General features: G+C 45.7%; 1 protein-coding gene across 5 annotated transcripts in view; it reads left to right on the top strand.

The window, feature by feature from the left end:
* The window catches only part of CFAP20DC (CFAP20 domain containing), a 276,940-nt gene that overhangs the window by 200,337 nt on the left and 56,656 nt on the right, over window positions 1-19,947 (top strand). For all 5 annotated transcript variants that reach the window (XM_075549963.1, XM_075549964.1, XM_075549965.1 and 2 more), the window contains 2 exons: window positions 7,372-7,575; window positions 18,327-18,388. In XM_075549963.1, coding sequence (XP_075406078.1) covers window positions 7,372-7,575; window positions 18,327-18,388 — 266 coding nt within the window. The remainder of the gene's footprint in view (window positions 1-7,371; window positions 7,576-18,326; window positions 18,389-19,947) is intronic.

Consider the following 19,947-nt stretch of genomic DNA (forward strand, 5'->3'; position numbering starts at 1 on the left):
CAGTCACTCTGGAGACATAGAGGAGCAGATGGGGACAGAAGAAAGCAAACAAGGAAGGACCAAGATCAGCTTTGTGAGGGGATCCTGAAAGAAGGGCAACTGCAAGAGACAAGGGCTCGACAGGGCACACCTTCCCTGAGAGCGGCCCCCCAAATGTGGACTTCCAGCCACCTCAACTGCGAGGACATACATTTCTGTTTGTTAACGCCACTCACTGGTGGAATCTCTACTGTGACAACGCCGTTGTTATTGCTGGGTGCCATCTGGTCGGCTATAACCCGTAGCGGCCCTGTGCACAACAGAAGGAAACGCTGCACAGCATCTTCACAACTGGTCTTCTGGCTGAGCCCATTGCTGCAGCCTCTGTGTTAATTCTTCTCCCTGAGGGCCTTCCTCCCCTTTTTCCTGCCCCTCCCCTTCACCAAGTATGACGTCCTTCTCCAGGGTCTGGTCTTTCCCACAGCATGCCCAAAGTACGTAAGATGAAGTCTGGCCACCCTTGCCTCCAAGGAGCACTCTGGATGCACTTCTTCCCAGACAGACAGATTTGTCATGTTAGCAGCCCGCGGTGCTTGCAGGATTCTTCTCCAGCATCATAATTCAAACGCTTCGATTCTGCAGTCTTCCGTATTCAGGGTCCCGCTTTCACAGGCATACGAGGCGAAGGAAAATACCATGCGTTGGGTCAGGCGCACCTTCGTCCTCAAGGTAGCGCCCTTGCTTTTCAGCACTCTTGTGCAGCAGATTGACCTAATAACACCACTAAGGGGAAATAAAGTCATGCATGTTATGACTTTCCAGTTCTTTGATGGTTTTCTATAGACAGATGTCGTATTTCCAGCTTGCTCCTTATTTTCCTGCCTGATGGAATATGCTACCCAAGTCAGAACTGACAACCGGCAGTGAGTGTGTTTTTCTGGATAACTTTCCTCCACTAGAAGGTGGCCCTCTCCTGCAGGAAGCTTTGACTACACGAGAATCTTCTTGATTTTCTGAAATACCAGACCATTTTGTAACTATCCCTTCTGACATGTTGGCTTTGATGTTATAATCTGTTATGACAGCCACCACTCAGTCGCTTTATTGTAGCTGTTTTTGAGTCTTAGGGTAGCTTAAAGGAATATAAAATGGCATGGAGTATTTGGTAAACCCTGTGTTAAGAGTTTGGGTAACAGAGTCTTTCTTTTGGCTCGGTGCCGGGCCCTGTCCTGATCTAAGCCTAATTCTGAAAGTGTTGCTCAGAAATGTTACAGGCTTCAGAATGAAAATTGCCTCCTAGTTTTCTCCCAGTTCAATTCCCAGCTGTTAGTATAGAAAAGAGGTTCTTAGTCTGACCCAATCCAACAGTCTTGACTCAGTCTTACTCTACACTGTAAATTTAGCTTTGCTACCTACAGTTCCGTGGGCCTGGTTCTTAGCAGAGATCCACAAGATTCTACAGGCAAATGTTGGAGCGATTACATCACCCAATCTTAAACGCCCAAGAAGAAAGAGTGCATACAGAACGTGAAGTTGAAATGGTGTTTTTTGTTTGTTCTCTCTTGTAGCTAGCGTTACCAATTCTCTTTCTTTAATTACTATCCAAACCTCTTTATGATTATTCATATTATGCCTCAACATATGGTACTTATTTTAGAGTACTTTATTTATAGATCCTAATTGCCCTGCTAGATTGTAAGTCCCATGAACAAAAGGGGCCACATCTCACTTGTCTTTGTGACCTCACTGGCTTAGCATCTCAAGAATGTCTGTTGAAAAACACATGAAAGAAGTGGTTTGAATGGCTTAGTGAGCGAAATATTTTACCCAGGATTATGAGGGCAGCTGTATTGTATAGCCTTGAGCCCATTACCTCATTCGGAAAATAAATCTGATTGATAATGTCTCCCCTTTCTCCAACAAGGAGATTTTGAGGTGAAACTGGGCTATACCTAACATTCTGAGCCTTTCAGAGATAGAATTGCGTAATTTAGTTAAATGGCATCTTGTGCTAGAGCCCACTTTTTAATGGGAAGACTTTATTGCAAGTTTTCTGTAAAATAAATAGATAAGTAAATGATTTTGCCTTCCTGGTGATTCTGGAATCGTCGTAGAAATCATAAATCAACAATGTACCTGGCAGCTAAGTCAATTACCTCTCTCTACCAAGTTGTTCCTTTCATGACCTTGGGGAACGTCACTACCTTCTCTTACATCGTTTCTGGCTTTTATCAGAATGTGGTTTACCTCTGTATGATATAGAACTACAGAAATCTCAGGTTTTAAACAAACTGCACCAAGAGTGCTTGGGACATAATTGGGTCTTGGTAGTCATGCAATAAGTCAACATCCGTCAAACCATGTCCTCCTTCTGGTTAGTCCAGCCTGTTAGCCAGACCTCTCCCCCAGCTTCCACTTGAGAGGTAGAGCGGATGCATTCGTTAACATTGTCACCAAGTACAATCACCATCAAATGCTGCCTTGGACTTCTCGGAGGCCTTCTCTGGTTCTTCTGGGCAGTTTGCTGCACTACTCTGTCCAGGCGTCTCCGTCACCTCTCTGGACATCATCCGGTCCTGTTGTGTGACACGTGGGATCTGAGGCATTTCCCCTCCTACACTGACCCAGGAGCACAGAGCTGTGTCTTACTTTCTTTGTGTTGCCCCTTCCGCGCGCCGTGCAGAATGGACAGAATAAGGAAGGAAAGAATATGGAGCAGGTGGTACATGTCCGGGTTACCAACACCGTAGTCTCCTAAGTGGAGAGATTCCCCCTAGAGAGTGGATGCCAGAAATCTATTGGATTCAGGAAGAAATTGTTGAAGCTTACAGTTCCATTTTGTTTGTTTTTATCTTGACTATCGTCATTGCATTTTTTTGTGTTGGTTGTATACTAAAACATACCATATTAACATAGTTGTACTTGTGTTGAGCTTAAAATAAGCGCATGTCGGAAGGCAAATACTCAAACATTTCCTGACAAAGGTACCCATCAAAAGTGTACACGCTCTTAGCACGGCGGCCATGGTGGCACAATGGGAACGCACTCAGCCACTCGCTGAAACGGTGGTATAAACCCACAGGAGAAAAGGCCTGGCAATCTGATCCCACAAACATTTCCACCCAGGAAACCCCGTGGGCCACTTCTACTCTGTCAAGTGGGTTGCTATGATCTGGCATTAACTCAACAGCATGCTAAGCACATAAAAATGCACATGATTTTATTTGTTGTGGCTGTGCCGCTGGGTTGGTTCTGACTCACAACTGTGCGTGCAACAGAATAGACCACTGTCAGGTCCTGCGCCGTCCTCACGACTGTCCTCATGTCGGAGCGCCTGGTTGCAGCCCCTGCTCTATCCCTCTCATCGAGGGTCCTCCTCCTTTTCACTGTGCCTCCACTTGACCAAGGATGACGTCCTTCTCCAGGGACCTTCTGGCCTGGTAACACGAGACAGGTCTCCCATCCTTGCCTCTAAGGGGCGTTCTGACTATACTTCTTCCAAGACAGGTCTGTTTGTTCTTTTGGAAATCATGGTATTTTCCATTCTTTGTCAATGTTTTTAATTCAGCTGCATCAATTTTTCTTCCACTTTTCCTTGTTCAGTGCTGAGCTTTCACGGGCATATATGGCAATTCGGGCACACCTTACTCCTCAAAGTAACAGCCTTGCTTTCCAGACTTGAGAGAGGTCTTGGGCATGAAGTAGATTTACCCAGTGCAATCTGTCATTTGGTCTCTTGACTGCTGCTTATTTAATTTAGTCCACTGAAAATCCTACAAGATATTATATTCTATAATCTCCATTTTACCAATTGTACGCAATGGGGAAATTACTTTAACCTCTCTGTGCCTCTGCCTATTGCGTACAGTGGTCAATGGTGGGACTAGGGCGTGAACTTCCGTCTGTCTGGCCTAACTCCTGCCCTAGTTACTTCTTCCTATTGTAACACCTAAGTGTGTGGCACCAGTGCAGCGTAGAGGCTGTGGCAATTCAGTCAAGGTAATGTCAGAAAAGTTATGAATGTGCAAATGAAATGTACTTTTTCCATGTTAAGAGTATACAAAGATGATGACAAGACAAACGGCATAGCAGATTAAGTCTTGGGCTGCTGCCAAGTCAGCAGTTCGAAGCTATGAGGCTTTCTACTCTTATGAAGAGTTACAGTCTCAGAAACCCTCTATTCAACTACAGGGACTGTCCCACCCTGTCCTAGAGCGTTGCTATGAGTTGGCTTCGACTCGATAGCAGTGTGTTTGATTTTGGGGTTATGACCCATTAGAAAAAGAAGAAGAAGAATGTGTAGTCTCATCTCTTGACAGCGAAACTGAAGTCAAGGACAGCCAGTCTCTTGTTTACAGACAGATGGCTCAAAGCCAAGGGGCTGGAGTTCTCACTTTCACATCTAATTACCAAAGGACATTTATTTTAAATGGAGGAAGAACCCACACACCACAAAGTTCACCCTTTCAAAGTATATAAGTTGATCGGCTTCAGTGTATCCACAAGCTTGTACAACCACCACCACCATCGAATTTACGGTTTCTGCATTCCCATTACCCCAAAAGGAGACCCTGAACTCATTCGCAGCTGCTCTGCACCAATCTGCTCCCCATCTCTGGATTGGCCTATTCTGGAATTTTCATATAAATGGAATCATAAAGCACATGGCCTTTTGCATCTGGCTTTCTTTCACTTAGCACCGGGGTGGGAAGCCTTTTTCCTGCCATGGGCCTTTGGGTATTTATAGCATCATTGGTGGGCCGTACTGGTCAAACAGTCATTAACTCGCCCCTGGAACTGCCTCTCTGGTGAAGTGTGTACTGCCAGGTGGTGTTCGTGTTTTGTGGGCAGTCTCACCTGGTCCTCACAGGGTCAAAATCTACTCGATGGCAGTGTGTTTGGTCTTGAGTGTGACACGACCTGAGGGCTGGACATCCCCCAACCCCTGACTTTGCTTAATGTTCTCAAGGTTTCTGCACGTTGTAGCCATTGCTGTGTGAGGCTGCACAAGATTCCACTACGCGTATAGAGGCCTCAGAGAGGTCTAGGAAAAGCAGAATTAAGGTCATGAAACCTCCCCCAAGATGCTTGAAGCCACCTATCATTCACCAGCTCTCAGTTTGGGATGGTGTAAACAGTGCTGCTATGAACATTGTGGACATGTGTGGCATGTATTGTTGTGTGTGTAGGCACGTATTTTCAGTTCTCTGGAGTTTAGACTTGGGGTGGAATAATTGAGTCATATGGTAATCTGTGCATAGTTTTGGGGGAATTGCCAAACTGTTTCCTGAAGCAACTCTACCATCTTCTGATCTCACCAACAAACGTGTGAAAGTCCCACCTTCTCCACAAACTAGCTCATATTTGTTGCTATCCTTATATCCTGGTGGTGTAGCAGTCACCTGTAGGGCTGCAGTCCTCATGGTCAGCAGTTCGAAACCACTAGCTGCTCTGAGTTTGCTACTCTCGTAAAGAGTTATAATCTCGGAAACCCACGGGGGTCACTGTAAGTCAGCGGTGATTCCGGGGCAGGAAGTTTGCCTTTTGGTTTCTTTTTCTTCGTTGTTGTTTTTGTTTTTCCAAGGGGGGCGTCTTTATATATCTGTAGCCCTGTGTGAGGTCGTATCTCGTTGTGATTTTGATTTGCGTTTCTCTAATGACTGATGATGTTGAGTGTCTTTTCATGTGCTCATCCCCTTCCCTACCGTTTAGTTTGAATTTAAGTGAGACCTAGGTCCTTCATTTTCTGGATTTTCAATTTTTTCCTTACATATTCAGTGTGGCCCAGCCTCCGTCTGCCTCCATGCACATGATTTGCAGAACTCCTGCGATCTCCTGGCTAGGCATGGCGGCGCCATCAGCCATAAATGTGTACGTGAGCTTCCACAGCAACTTTCCAGAAAATCTCCACTCGCAGGGGATGACCTCCTTTCCTAACTCCCACATGGTGATAAGAATGATTGTATTAAAGCTTTTCATGTCAAAATTACATTTCCTTAACTTGTTACACCCCTGTGAGGTAGAAAAGAAAACGCATTCCCTGTTTCAAAGGCTCCTCCAAGAACACAGCTGCGAGGTTCGGAGAGCCATTGTGCCCCAGTGTTTGCAGGCGCCACAGAAATGCCGGGTGGCTCCCCGTTGTACCAGGGGCCTTAACGCAGTTCTTGGGGGAAATGCAACTGAAAGATCATGGATTCTCTTCCCCATGAACTTTGTGAAGCCCCGTGCTATGCCAGTCCCAGATATTAATCACAGAGCTCCGATGTGAGAACATTTTAACCATGTAGAAATGAGTGTTTCTCTCATGTTTGTTTTGGGCCAGTAAGAAAGCCAAGGGGTGGTATTGGGAATTCCCTGTGCCAATTTGTGCTCTGTGCATTGAAAGCATATTTGTATTAGCCTGTAAAGATGATGATTTGTAGTGGTGATCTTGAGAGAAGTATATACCTGACATATTATTACATCCATAGCACAGTTCACATGGGTCTAGGTGTTACTGTAGCTGGGGGGCCTTCTGCCTTCCACACTTCCAGTTCTCCACTCTTCTGGTAAATTGAATGTATTTGGTCATGATACTCATAATGAAATCCATCAATTCCCTAAGTAAGCTGGAATTTTTTATGGGAAGTGTTTTGTAAGCTGCTTCACCTTCTTAGTTATGCAGTGAGTGCACACGTGTTGGTGGACCGCCTCCTAGACACCAGCCATGGGAAATACAGTGGATCTAGACAGGCCTGAGAGCTGCTAGCATAGAACTCACAGTCTGCCTGTGAGCACGGATTGCCTGGCAGGGCCACCGTTCTGTGCTGACAGTGAACCCTTGAGGGTGCTGTGAGAGCGGGGACCCAGCCTGAGGTTGTCAGGAAAGGCATCCCTGAGGAAATGGTGCACGCTGTGGAACACGAAGGATTGCCTAGGACTTTGCTGGAACACGGGGACTAAAACAGACACGAGTGGCATGTTTTTGAGGACTTTAATGAAGGGCAAGGAGTGGGCTGCAATGTACTGGTTGCACATTGGGCTGCAATCCACCTGGTCAGCAGTTTGAAATCCCCAGCACCTCTGTGGGAGAAAGACGGGGCTTTCTACTCCTGTAAACAGTTACAGTCTCAGAAACCCACAGCGGGGCGGGGTGCCTATGAGTCAGCAATGACTTGTTGGTAGTGAGTTGGTTTGGTTTTTTCCCCCTTTTGGTTTAATACAGGGCAGAGTGGCTGGGGTCTGGGGAGAAAGCTCAACACATTGGGGTGGGCTGCACTCAGAGGCATCTTAAGAATCCGTGGGTCTCTCAGCGGGAGGCATGGTCGGGGGGAGCGGGGGGAAGGGGGTATTTCTGGTGGAGGCATGGCATCTGTTGGTAACTCACTGTCCCTGGCTTCCCCCCTTGGTCAGGAATACGACTGTAGGAACTACCAGCCCAACCACATGAGTGACTCCGAGCTGCAGATGCTGGCCAGCTTGCGGCGGCAGCAGGACGAAGACCTGGAGGAGGCTGGGGTCCCCCATGGCCTGAGTGCATCCCAGGTGGACAACTGTAACGTCAGCATAAGCACCAGTAGTGACGACACAACCACCTGGAACTCCTGCCTGCCACCTGTGAGTGCCAGCCTTTGCATTTTCCTCTTATGACCCTAGTGGGGAGGAAGTGCCTTGCTAATGAAGCCCAGCCTGCGCTGGGAAAACCAGGGCCAGAAAGAGAACCAAACTCTAAAACATGCTGCCATCCAGCCCGTTCCAATGCATAGCCACCCTAGGGGACAGAGTAGAACCACGTGTGGGCTTCAGAGGCTGGAAATCTTAAAGGGAGCAGAGAGCGTCTATCTCCGTGGAGCAGCTGGTGGTTTTGAAGTGCTGACCTTGAGATTAGCAGCCCAACAATTAGCAGCAATGCTAACCAGCTGTGCCACCAAGGCTCCCTAGAATGGGAGCTCGTTGTTGTTGTTGTTGTTAGCTGTCACTGCATCCGTTATAACCCAAAGCCAGCCTGTGCACAGCAGAAGGAAACACTTCTCAGTCCGGCACCCTCCTCACAATTGTTCCTATCCTTGAGCCTATTCGCAGCCAGTGGGATGAGAACATGCGCCAGAAATAGAGCCCGTCTGGAAATACCCTGTTTCGGAAGTGCGGACAGCAGATAGGAGGTGGCACTGCCCTCTCTTCAATGGCCTTGTTGTCTGTGGTGTGGTGATTAATGAAACCACCTGTGGGAAAAACGATGAGCGATCCCATCGACCCTGGGTGTCTGGGATCTCCTCAACACAAAGAAGGGGCTCGGGGAACAAGCAGAAGGGGAACAGCTATAGGTATAATAAGCAAGGCCCAGAGCCCAGGACAGGGAGGAGTCAGTCTTCCCTGGAAGTCAGCGGGGGCTAATCGGCACCACTCTGGGTGTGCAGGCCGTGATCGGTGCTGTGGGCGCTTCAGCGATGGGTGTTCCCCACGTTTGCACAGTGAGAGCACCTTGAGGACCTGTCAGAGAAGGTAGAGCAGCTGGTCGTCTTCTCGTGTTTCAGGGGAAGAAATGGGAATGTGGGACCCGATCAAATCTGAACCCAGATTCTTAGCTCAAGCACTTCTCCATAAGACTGTCCTCCAGAATCCTATCATTGCATTGGATAAGCAAAGCACAAACAGTCCAGTAGAGCCCAGGGAGTTTCATAATGAAGAACCATCCTTATAGTAATGGTGCTTAGAACTCTCATTGCTTAAGGATTAGAGTCATTTCAAGACGGCCATAGGCTTAGGGAATGTTTCCTCAAAAGACCACATGCCGTGTCAGAGCACATAGAAATTAAAATGCACTTTCATCCAATAGTAACTAACGCTTTTTTACGATACAGTGTACGAAACAGGAAAGTTTCCTACAGTTGTACTTCTTTGACTCACGCTTATATCTACCCATATGAAGGCTGAATTAATGTGCACATGACAATAGCCATGTTATATTTTAGGTATTGAAACATATATGAATTTTGCTTTTGCAATTCTCGCTTTGTATCTTCCAGCCCATTTTGTCCCAAGCCTTTAACATCTTTGTAGGTCTTGGCAACCTCTCGGGCCCTGGCATCTCGTGCTTCCCAGGGGCTATCTAATTACTTCCCACCAGTATCCTATGTGGTAAGCAGTATGAGAGCCCCGCCCCCAGGGAACAAACCCCAGACTCCTTTGTAGCACCAGCCTGAGCTCCTCGCCAGCGCCACACGTGGCTTCCTGACAACCAGCCATTGTTGCATGCGTGCTCCGTGTAGCTGATGGAAAACGGCAGTTCTGTGCTCCGTAGACGGCTTATAGGACTTCAGGGAAAAGGAGACATTCAAATTAGCTCTCAGGAGATGAGAAGATGGGACAAAAAAAGTTAACTCTTCATTTGTCTTCTTAATCTTCCTCTTCGCCTCCTCACCACCTTTTACTCACCCCCCAGTCTTCTCTCGCATTCACTGAGCTCTTTTTTCACAAAACTATCAAGCGTGCCTGTGACCTGATAGGTGCCAGCAACTATCCATCTACGCAGTCAAAAACCGCGCATGGTTCTAGTCACTCTAGGCGTCCTTGTACCCAGACCTAAGAACACAAGAGCCAGTGCAGATTTTTTGCCCATGCAATTTGCTACCAAATCAAGACGGTGCCTTTCCTATTTCTCAGCCATCGTTTAAACCTTAAGTAAGGAAGAGGACAGCGGCCTCCTGATCGAGCTCATTCTGTCATGAAGTAGCTCGGAGACCAACATTACAAAGGGCAAGCTGAGGAATGATTATTTATAGACTGAAAAGGCTGAACTCTTTGTTGCCCTGGATACCGGGTACTCCTCACTGTCCTGCTCTGGCAAGGACTGAATCTCCTGCATGCCAACAATTCCCCTCAACGTCTACGGCCAAAAATAACACTGCTGGTTGTGAGCTGAATGACACCTCTATTTGGCCAAATGAGAGATTGAAAACAGCCTGTTATTTAGACAGAGAAAACATTGAAGAAGTTACCTTTGTATTCATATGTTTAGTATTGCATCAAATTCTATCTATTCCAAAATTGGAACTATCGCCAAATGGAAAATTGCATTCATTAATGAACTCTGCATTGTGTGGCTCGTAGAGTTTAAATGGAGCTATTGGCAAGCACCGTGGAGATGGCTCTGAGAGCTCGTGACTTTCTCATTAGACATTGTACAAGGGACAGAAAAAGAAGAAATAAGAGAGCTCATCATTTTGTTTATCACGATGCTATTTTGAAAATCAATTAAATACTGTCTTCATGCATTCACCATCCTCTGAGAACGGAAGGCTGTTTGTAGATCATTATTTTAATATCAATACCCCTCCCTCCCACCCCCCAGCACAGGAATGGAAAGGAAGCCTTGTTTAACACAATGGTGACAAGAAAGGAGGACATAGACCTGAGATTTTCTAGGACATTCAGAATAATTAAGAAGCGTCTAGCATTATCAGTCGTTCCGTATTCCAAGAATACAACAGGCAAGTGAATTCAGCAGCAGCATCACCTCCAACCTCTCCTTCCACACAGCCAGTTCTCTTTTCACTCTCCATACTTTTCTTGTTAGACCATTCATTGTTCATTCCATAGTGACGCTATTCCAATCAAGAGCTCAAGGACTCTCCTGAATTTTGGATTCTAATGGGCATCATCTCACAGCCCCTTCAAATGCAGCATAGCCGAGCATGTCCTTCCTCCTTCCTGACCACCCTCCACCCTGGAGTCGGGCTGGAACCACCACCGACACTGCTTAACACCTCTGTGCCTCCCATCGGAGCACCTGATGGTTAGGAGCATCCGCTCCAAAGCCCAATTGCCAAGGTTCAAGTTGAAACCCTGACCTTAAAAAAGTACTTAGCACTGTGTCTGAGACATCATAAGCATCTAATAATTACTATTATAATTATTTATATTAGCAGTCTTTCTAAAGCCCAGGTCCTATTTTGTCTCTTTCCTGATTTAAGCCCTTCGGTGGAGCACCACCGTCTTGCAAATTTAGTCTACAAGTCCCTTTATGATGTGAAACCTGACCTCTGTCTACCCTTATTGCTCACTCCCGCCCCACCCACCGCCATTCACTCTGTGCTTTAGTTCACTGTGCACATATCCTTGTACTGAATGGTCCCTCCAGACCTGCTTCTGACATCTGTCTAGCCACCTCGCTAGGACTCATTGTGAAGGTCATGCTTTGCTTTTGGCCACTAGAGCTAGGAGAGTCTCCCTAACTCGCATCACATGAGTGACCCAGTTTGCTTGCCTCTCTCCCGTTATTTCATTCCACATATATTTTGTTTGAGTTGTGCACTATGCTGTGGACTTGCTGGGTGGTAAGGATACAGATAAGGAACTGCCCAGTCTTGAGATGCTCCAGTTTCAGAGGGAAGCAGGACATAAGCACTCCTTCTGACTCGGGGTAGTAAGGGATTATAAAATAAAGAGTTTGAGGACACCAGAAAGTCATTCTTCCTACTGTTTTCCACCAGCCACCCACTCCACTGGAGGAAAAACAAGCAAACACTAGTGATCCATTTCTGTAAAAAGCACAGGTTAGAGAGCCCGGGGAGAAGTTCTACTCAGAACTTCCATAGGTTCACTGTGAATTGGAGTTGACGCACCATCATGCAACTGCATTGCAGTTGTTTTCCAGGATGTTTTACAGAGAAGTCAGCAGTTAATCGAGAATTTTAAGACTGAGTGCAAGTTTACCAAGTAGACAAGAAGGAGAAAGGAATTCCAAGTTTTGAAAGAGAGAAGAAATAAGTTGGGGAGACAAGGGGATTTGGGAGTGGAGATAACTTCCCACCGTGCTTCTGTTTATCCATCAGCTTGAACAAGACTCTAAATCAGTGGTTCTCAACCTTCCCAATGCCACAATCCTTTAATACAGTTCCTTATGTTGTGGTGACCCCCAACCATAACATTATTTTCATTGCTACTTCATAACTGTAAGTTTGCTACTGTTATGAATTGGGCAACCCCTGTGAAAGGGTTGCATCCCATGGGTTGAGAACCGCTCCTCTCAATGAATGCCTGCTTCTGTCTGACATCACTACCTGCCCCCTGCACCCTCCACCCAAGAGACGCACAGGTGTTAATTGCCATCAGATCGCCTACACCCCACACCCCACAGCAACCTTACGTAGAGGAGAACGCTGCCAAGTCTGAGCCCTAGCCGTGATCCCTGCTGGGTGGGCTCATCTCCTTCATGGTTTCCTCATTTTCGCTGACCTGCGGACTTTTCTAATAGTTGGTCTTTCCTGAGGATGCATCCAAAGTACGCAAGCAAATTCTCACCTCCTTACTGCTAAGGAGCATTCCAGTTGTACAGTCAACAACTGTACCCCAGAGCTGCACTTGATAATGTGCCTATCTCAGGATGAGCCATCCCTTTCATCCTAGATCATGCCCATGCTCCAGAAATTCCTCCCTGGAATGGTCTTCCATCTCTCTTCTGTACCTAGAACAGGCCTACTCAAATATCACAGTTTTCATGAAACCCTCCCCAACCCTCGACCTACCCACAGAACAGAATTAGTTCTTCTCTGGGTCCCCTGATGGTCAGTGAGCCTTCCTGTAGCCTCGGCCGACCACATCAAACCACGAGTTCGATTACTCTCACCCCAACTTGATGGGGAGCTGTTTGGAAGCAGGACCTTGCCTTCTCTAGTCCTTCCCAGGCTGGGCCCAGAACCTGCCCGGGGGTCAGCACCCAACCATGGTCAGCTGTTCGCCACTGAATCAATCGATAATAATTTTACATTCCTTTTTAGCATAAAATAAGGTATTTTTAGTCAAAATTCCAGAAGAAACATCAACGGTACTTTGCTAAAGTCCATGTGAATGAGGCAGGTAGTAGTTTATATGCCATATTTCATGGTGGTGGTTCTGTGCCATTGCATCTGTTCCACCCCATTTTGACCCCGTGTACCAACAGAACCAAACACCTCCCAGCCCTGGGTATTAGACACACAAAGGTAAAGATCTTTCCCTGGGCAGCGCCCAAGGCCATGGTCAGAAAAGGAGATCTATGCGGGTCCCATTCGGTTTAGCCTCTTTAGAGTCTGAAACCAACAAGCTCATACCAGTGCAACGCAAGTCTTTAGCAACATCTATTGTGTTGACCACAAGCTTGGAGTCCTCGGCTTTCCTCTGCGCCTGCACAGTTCAGAGTAATATGTACTGTTTAGATATAATAAATTAGTCATTTAGAAGTGTAATTAAATGTAACCATATTTCCCATAGCAAATTGGCTTTTGTAGGCATCTCTTGCTAAATAAATCAGGCCCACTGAGAAATCCATTGGCCTTTGACAGACACATTTTTCAAAGTTTCTAACTTAGAACCAAATGCAATTAAAACAATATAACTTCTGTGGGAAGCAGGCTACAAGTAATCGTTGTTGGAGGATTTCCGCGCCTGCGGAGTAGCCCTCCTGAGATCTGTGCCGAACGGAGCTCCAGGCTGTCCCACCAAGCAGCGCTTTTGGAGTGCGTTATAAGGCATTTTTAAGTGGGTTTCCTTTTGGGTGAGGGATTTTGAGAGACAACCGCATGAAAGCATGTCGTGTGTGGGGATGCACGCGCGTGTTTTCTAAAGAAAAGAACTATTTCATGGGCACCTACGGAGCCCTAGCTTCAGCCTGGGCTCGACCCGCTCTGTGGTTCGCGGCAAGATCACCCCCACCCTGGAGATCAGCCCGAAGGCCTTCTTTAGCCTGGCATTGCGGCATTCAGTAAGTGCAGTGTGTGGACTGCCTGCGCCCGCCGGGCGGCAGAATGCGCCCACACTCACTCCAACGCCGTTCCTCTGCGGTCACGCTCCTCAAAGGATTGCTTGAACTGATCAGAGAAGATTTTTTTTTTTCACGTTTGATGGCTACTGAGGGCTATAAGGATGGGCAGGGGTACCGTGCTGCTGGTTTTGCTGTGTGCTTCACTATCGGAGTACACACACACACAGAGAGAGAGCGAGCTTTAGAAAAACACTTAGCATTTCATTATACCTCTGCCCACCTCTCACCTAGATTGTAATGTGTGAGCTGCCCAGTGCGCAAAAACGCCAGAGCATCGTTCCTTTCCGTTCGGAACGCCCATAGCTTAGTCTCCCTCGCCTAAGGCTCTCCGCTTGCAAAGGGCGAAGACAGGAAAGCAGAGCCCGTCCCATGCATCCATCAGCGTAGCCTGTTGCAGAGCATAATATTTGGAGGGAAAAAATGGGGCCCGATGCAAATGCACTTAATACAAATTATAAGCATATGGTGAGATTCCCAGACAAGCTATTTATGGTCTCCATTAACCTTGCAACATTATTGCCATTTTCATAGGTTTTATACAACAACATAAAAATATTGTCTTTACCTTTTAACATGGGAGGATTTTCTTAACCCCCCCGTTCTTTTATTTAGCCTTCGCTTCTCTCCCTCACCCGCAGATTTCTTGCAGCCTGAAAAGCAAAGCTGCCTCTGCTCCTTGTTGGTTGATTTTTCCCGTGTTCTTTTTCCCAGCAGGAAAGTATAACAACAGCGCCACCAAAAGGCCAAGTTCCCTCTTTCAGCGCCCTCTCCGTTTTTGCTCAACAGCCTTCGGGCTCTAAGGGCCCACAGTTCCTGGCAGCTGTGGTTCAATAGGTGATGGGTTGCCATCTTAGGCTCTTTATGGTTCGTTCATAGGTGTTTTTCTTTTTCTTTTTTACCCTGATCCACCAATTCATTAACTTCTCAGTTCTGTTTCGGCGTCCTGAGGGATTTCTTTGTTTTGCTTTATTGTTTTCTCTGGAACGGGAAAGGTAATTGCACAAAGCTGATTGCACAAAGCTGCAGCTAAATCATGTGAGCAGATGCTCCCATACAACCGTAGAACTGACATGCAAACACTGAGGCAGCGGTGTCCTATCCAGGAGGCCAGGAGAAAAGACCGCAACGTTCCAGTTGCCCTGTGTCTGGTGGCTCTGAAAGTCGCCCCTTGTTCTCGGAGCACCAACTAGGATTCCCACGTTTTCCCTAATTTAGAAACGTGACAAGACTCCTTCTTTTTATCAAATTGGTGCATTTCAGGATTATTATTGTTAATGATTGCCATAAAACGGAACTGACTTTGTTACATTTGTTATCCAACACATAGGTATTCTCCACTCTATGCCAGTGGTTAGATTAGAGGGTGAACTGTGGAATCAGCTGGCCTGGGTTCAAAAGCTGGTCTGGTTTTTCCTGTCTGACATGACCTTGGGCTCACACCTGCAGCCTGAATTCTCCCTTTTGTCAATGCAATTGTTAATCCTGTGTAGTTCATAGGATCAAATGAGATGATATCTGTAAAGGACTTAGCACAGAGTAAGTGCTCAATACATATGAGCTCCTGCTGTTGCCATCATTGTCAGAGTTACTTGTAGATCAAAAGACCATCCCTTCCTACCTCTCCTTAGGGAATTCTCTAGATGCACTGGAAACCTCAAATCTGGGGGCATATTTTGTTTGTTTGTTTGTTTGCTTGTGTGTTCTCAGAGTGTTACCTGCCTAGAAATAGGTTTGCTGCCGCGTTTCTCTAGAAGCCTATCTGCCTGTGCTTGGGGACATCTGGACATAAGACACAAACGAAATAGGAGAAGTCTGTAGCCTTTCTTGGGGGCGTGGTTGTATCATGATTATGCATGCCAACTGTGAGGACAGCAGTTTGAAACCACCAGCTGCTCTGGGTGAGAAAGATGAGGCTTTCTGGGCTTGTAAAGAGTTTCAGTCTCGGAAACCCTCCGGGGCAGTTCTACCCTGTCCTATCGGACTGCTATCGATTCAGTGAGAGTGAGTTGTTTGTTTGTTTGCTTGCTTTTACAGCCTTTCAATTGTCCAAGGGATGCAGAAAGTCATTTGGGATAAATAGCCCTACATGGGTATAAATAGTATTAATGGTGTAATATTAACAAAATGGAAATTTAGCCCAACAGCAGGACTGGGAAGCTCTGAGAGTTATGAGAGTGCCTCTGAAAGTAAAGAGGCAGAGGTCCATTCACCGGAGGCCTGAGCACAGCCGGAATACTAGAGGAATGCCAATGAATTTCTTATCAGGAGTATTTTGCATCAGTGTGAGTTGGTCGAGAGAACCCATGAGGCCTTTTGCTTGCTAATTTCTTCTTTGCCATGAAATAATAAAGCCTAAATCATAGAACTAAATTTCACTTGCAAATTGCTGAAAGTCTTATTTCTCCAGTGAGATCAAATATGTCTTATGACATGTTTTTCCTGCCACTGTTCTCCCAGCTGTTGTTTCTTATTACTGAAATGGTGATGCATTGATATTGGTTCAATTACCGAAGTATCTGAGTGCATTGAAATTCATGGTGCATCACAGGTAGTCAAGCTAAGTGACTGTGATTATCAGACGGGGTGTTTGATTTAAATTAAAGGAACACTTCCAAGAGATTATTTATAGAGGAAGACAGTTTACTCTGAAGAATTCCCATCACTCACGTCATTAATATTTTAGATCTCATTAAATAAGGAATATGGGAGAAATGAATATATACGTCTGATATAACACAGGCAGGAATGCTATGCTGCTTCCCTCGGCTAGGGTCTCTACCATGGGGCCACATAATGTGGAAGAATGCCTAGACACCAACCTCACGGGGCAAGAAAGTAGCTGAACTCCTTGGAATACAATTCCAAAATCGATATCAAATTCCAGCTTGTACGAAATAGAATTCAAGATGAGAATCTTAGAAATGACTTTTGTATTAGGGTTATATGGTTGTTAACTACACACAAAAACGAGTTATTATTCTGGAAATGAATTTGTGTCGCCTATAACGAAATGATCTCCCTTCATAGAGCAAAGGAAACCTTTCCATTGGAGACAAGTGGTTCAGGCGACGGGTTGTAGTTGTTTTGTGATCTATGCTTTGACATAGGCAGATGTGTCAAGGTTTCTTGTTGGGGAGTAAAATTGAGATCTTAGCTTTTTATTAAGTATTGATATCACCATTTTCAGTTTATTGATTAATGCTTGATCTTTCATTTTATAATTGGGGGGAATGACCATCCCGACCTAAGATTTATATGTGTAATTCTCAGTAAGAAGAGAAGTTACGCATTTACTATCATTGATACATGAATCTGTTTTCTGATATCTCTGGGCCTCCTGAATATTTTTGATGCTTTCTATGCAGCACTAGCTCCATGAAATGCCGTGTTTTGTTTTCCTTGTCCGAGAATCTCCGCCAATGTTAACAGCATAAAAGTCCCACAGGGAAAAGGAGTCCAGCATATGAGCTTCAATTCCACCCCTGCTGCTGTTGCCAGTCCAGTGACTGGCCACTAACGGAATTCCTGTTCTCACGTGCCCCGCCTTATTTGCTGGGTCTTCCCAAGAGCCTTTGTTCTGTCATCTAAACCCAGATCTAGTAACAATTCTTGTGAACTGTTTCACAGGAAAATGTTGGAGTAATGAGAAATTGTATCAGGGATTCAACCCAGTTCTTCCTGGTTCTGGCCAGTGAAGGTCAGCCAGAATGGACCCAAGTTTGAAAAATGGAGGTGAAATGAAAAAATTACAGGTGGATGATCTGGTAAAAACGTGTCATGTTTCATTTTGCCTTACCTGAAAATCTCAATCTCCCTCTCAGAAAACAAAAGCAGTGTGCACATTACATAGCAACCAGTTCTCTTGACAAGAAGACTCCAAAATAACAGGGCTTGGCCTCTTTGAATGTGTCTTGCTCTCATTGGTCCTGCTAATAATAAGTCTCCCACATGAGGCTTCTGAAGGGGGTCGCCACCTCTCTTCCAAGTCACCCAGGCCAGAGCTGTGCCTTGCCATTTTTCCTGTTCAGACTATCTTTCTACTTCACTCACATTTGCATCTGTTCTGATTTCGCTTCGTTGCTCGTGATTCTGAAGTGGCTTGAAGCCCCAGTCTGTGTGATAGGATATCTCAGAGTACTGTGCTATGATAAACTCTCTGCAAGGGAGTTGGTTTACAACAACCCTTTAAGACAGAGTAGAACTGGCCTACAAGGCTTCCAAGACAATAATATTTTACAGAAGCAGACTGCCTCATCTTTCTCCCATAGAGCAGTTGGTAGGCTTGAACCACCTACCCTTAAGTTAACAGCCAAGCACTTTAACTACTATGCCGCCGGGACTCCTTTTGTGCTGCATGCGACCAAACCCTTTGTCATCAAGTTGATTCCAAATCATAGCAATTTTACATAGGGTTTCTGAGGGTGTAAATATTGGCGGGAGCATATAGCCTCATCTCTCTTCCCTGTGGCCGCTGGTGGGTTTGAACTGCTGACCTTGGTGTTAACACCACCAGGGCGCCTTGTGTGCTGCATTTGTACCTCACAAATGTTTTCATTGTCTTCTACAGCCTGTCAACCAAGGCCATCACTATCAGAAAGAAATGAACCCGCCTTCACCTTCTAACCCCCGGTAAGAACCATCAATAATCTAAATGGTTTCTAAATTATAGGTTTATTTTTAATGCATCATTTTATTGGGGGTTCTTACATATCTTATAAAAACGTGCCTCTGTCTTCTCAAGTGGACATGTGCAATTATGGGCGTCAACAATTTCTAAAGAATCTTCTTGAGCCCTTTGAGATCAGCTCCTCTTTACCCCTCCCTCCCCCACCCTGCCACCCCTGTGAAACCCTTACTATAGTATGTATTATTATTATTATCTATCCATATCTTATATCCCTTCACCTGCTATCCTGGGGTTGTTCTGCCATCATTGCTATCCATTCCCCCCTTCTCCCCTTTCCCTTCCCCTACCCTCCTGGAATCATTGCTCCCATTACTGTTTCTGAGGGGATTTGTCTTTCCAGAATTCTGTATATCGGAAGCTCTCCTCTATACCACTGTCTGTACACCCCAGACTAGCGGGAATTGTGAGATTGGACTGAGATCATAATAGTGGGGGAGGAAGGATTAAAGATCTAGAGTGTTATATATTTCTCGGTGCTAAACTGCCCCTGGATGCATTTTTTCCTCTGTGCAGGGACATCCAATTATCCACGGATGGGCTCTGGGTCTTTAGCTTGAACCCTCTCCATCACCTCAATGAGATTGTTTATTTTTTAACTACTGACGCCTATTCCCATAGACATCTCTTGATCACACAGACTGGTGTGCTTCTTCCCATACGGGCTTTGTTGCTGACCTGCTATATGGCTGCTTTTTTGGCTTCAAGCTTTTAAGACCCCAGATACTATGTCTTTTAATAGCCGGGCACCATCCACTTTCTTCACCACATTTCTTTAGGCACCCAGTTTGTCTTCAGCGATTGTGTTGGGGCGGTGGGCATCACCCAATGCCACATTATTATAACAAAGTGTTCTTGAGTTAAGCAGAGGCCCAGAGTCCATCCACTGCCTCATGTATTTCCATCTAAATATATGTGCATAGACCAATACCCCTATTGTTATGCATTAATATATTTATGTACACCTCTATGTTTATATCTGTATAAATAGTTTTTATTCCTGGTTCTTTTCTGTTACCTTTTACCTTCTGCTTGTGCAACTATCATGTTCGCCCCTCATTTGCTTCTCATCACTTCCTCCAGCTAGATGATAGCTGCTCTCCCACTGCCAGAACTTCTGCTCCCCTTCCATCAACGTTTCTTAGGAGACTGAATGTACTTTTTCCTAATTGCATGAGCTTGTGTCCCAAAACTTCTCAAGTGCTACCAAAAGTTTTTGTTTTTCCTTTGAAATCTTACTTCAGTCTGCTGGTCAGATGTTGTCGCAGACCTGCTTTTACTTGCTGTCTAGTCAGTTCCAGTAGGTGAGGGCACTGTGTGTGTGGAATAGAACTGTGTTACATCGCCTTTGCAAGACTGTGACCATTCAGAAGCGGATCACCAGGCCTGTCTTACCCAGAGTCTTTGGATGGGTTTGAAAGGTCATTCTTTAGTCTAGCAATCGAGCACCTAATCCTTTGCCCAACCCAAAAACTCCTAATTAACAGGCTAATCTTGTTTAACG

This window comes from Tenrec ecaudatus, chromosome 5, assembly GCF_050624435.1.
Source record: "Tenrec ecaudatus isolate mTenEca1 chromosome 5, mTenEca1.hap1, whole genome shotgun sequence".
NCBI classification, from domain to species: Eukaryota; Metazoa; Chordata; class Mammalia; order Afrosoricida; family Tenrecidae; genus Tenrec; species Tenrec ecaudatus.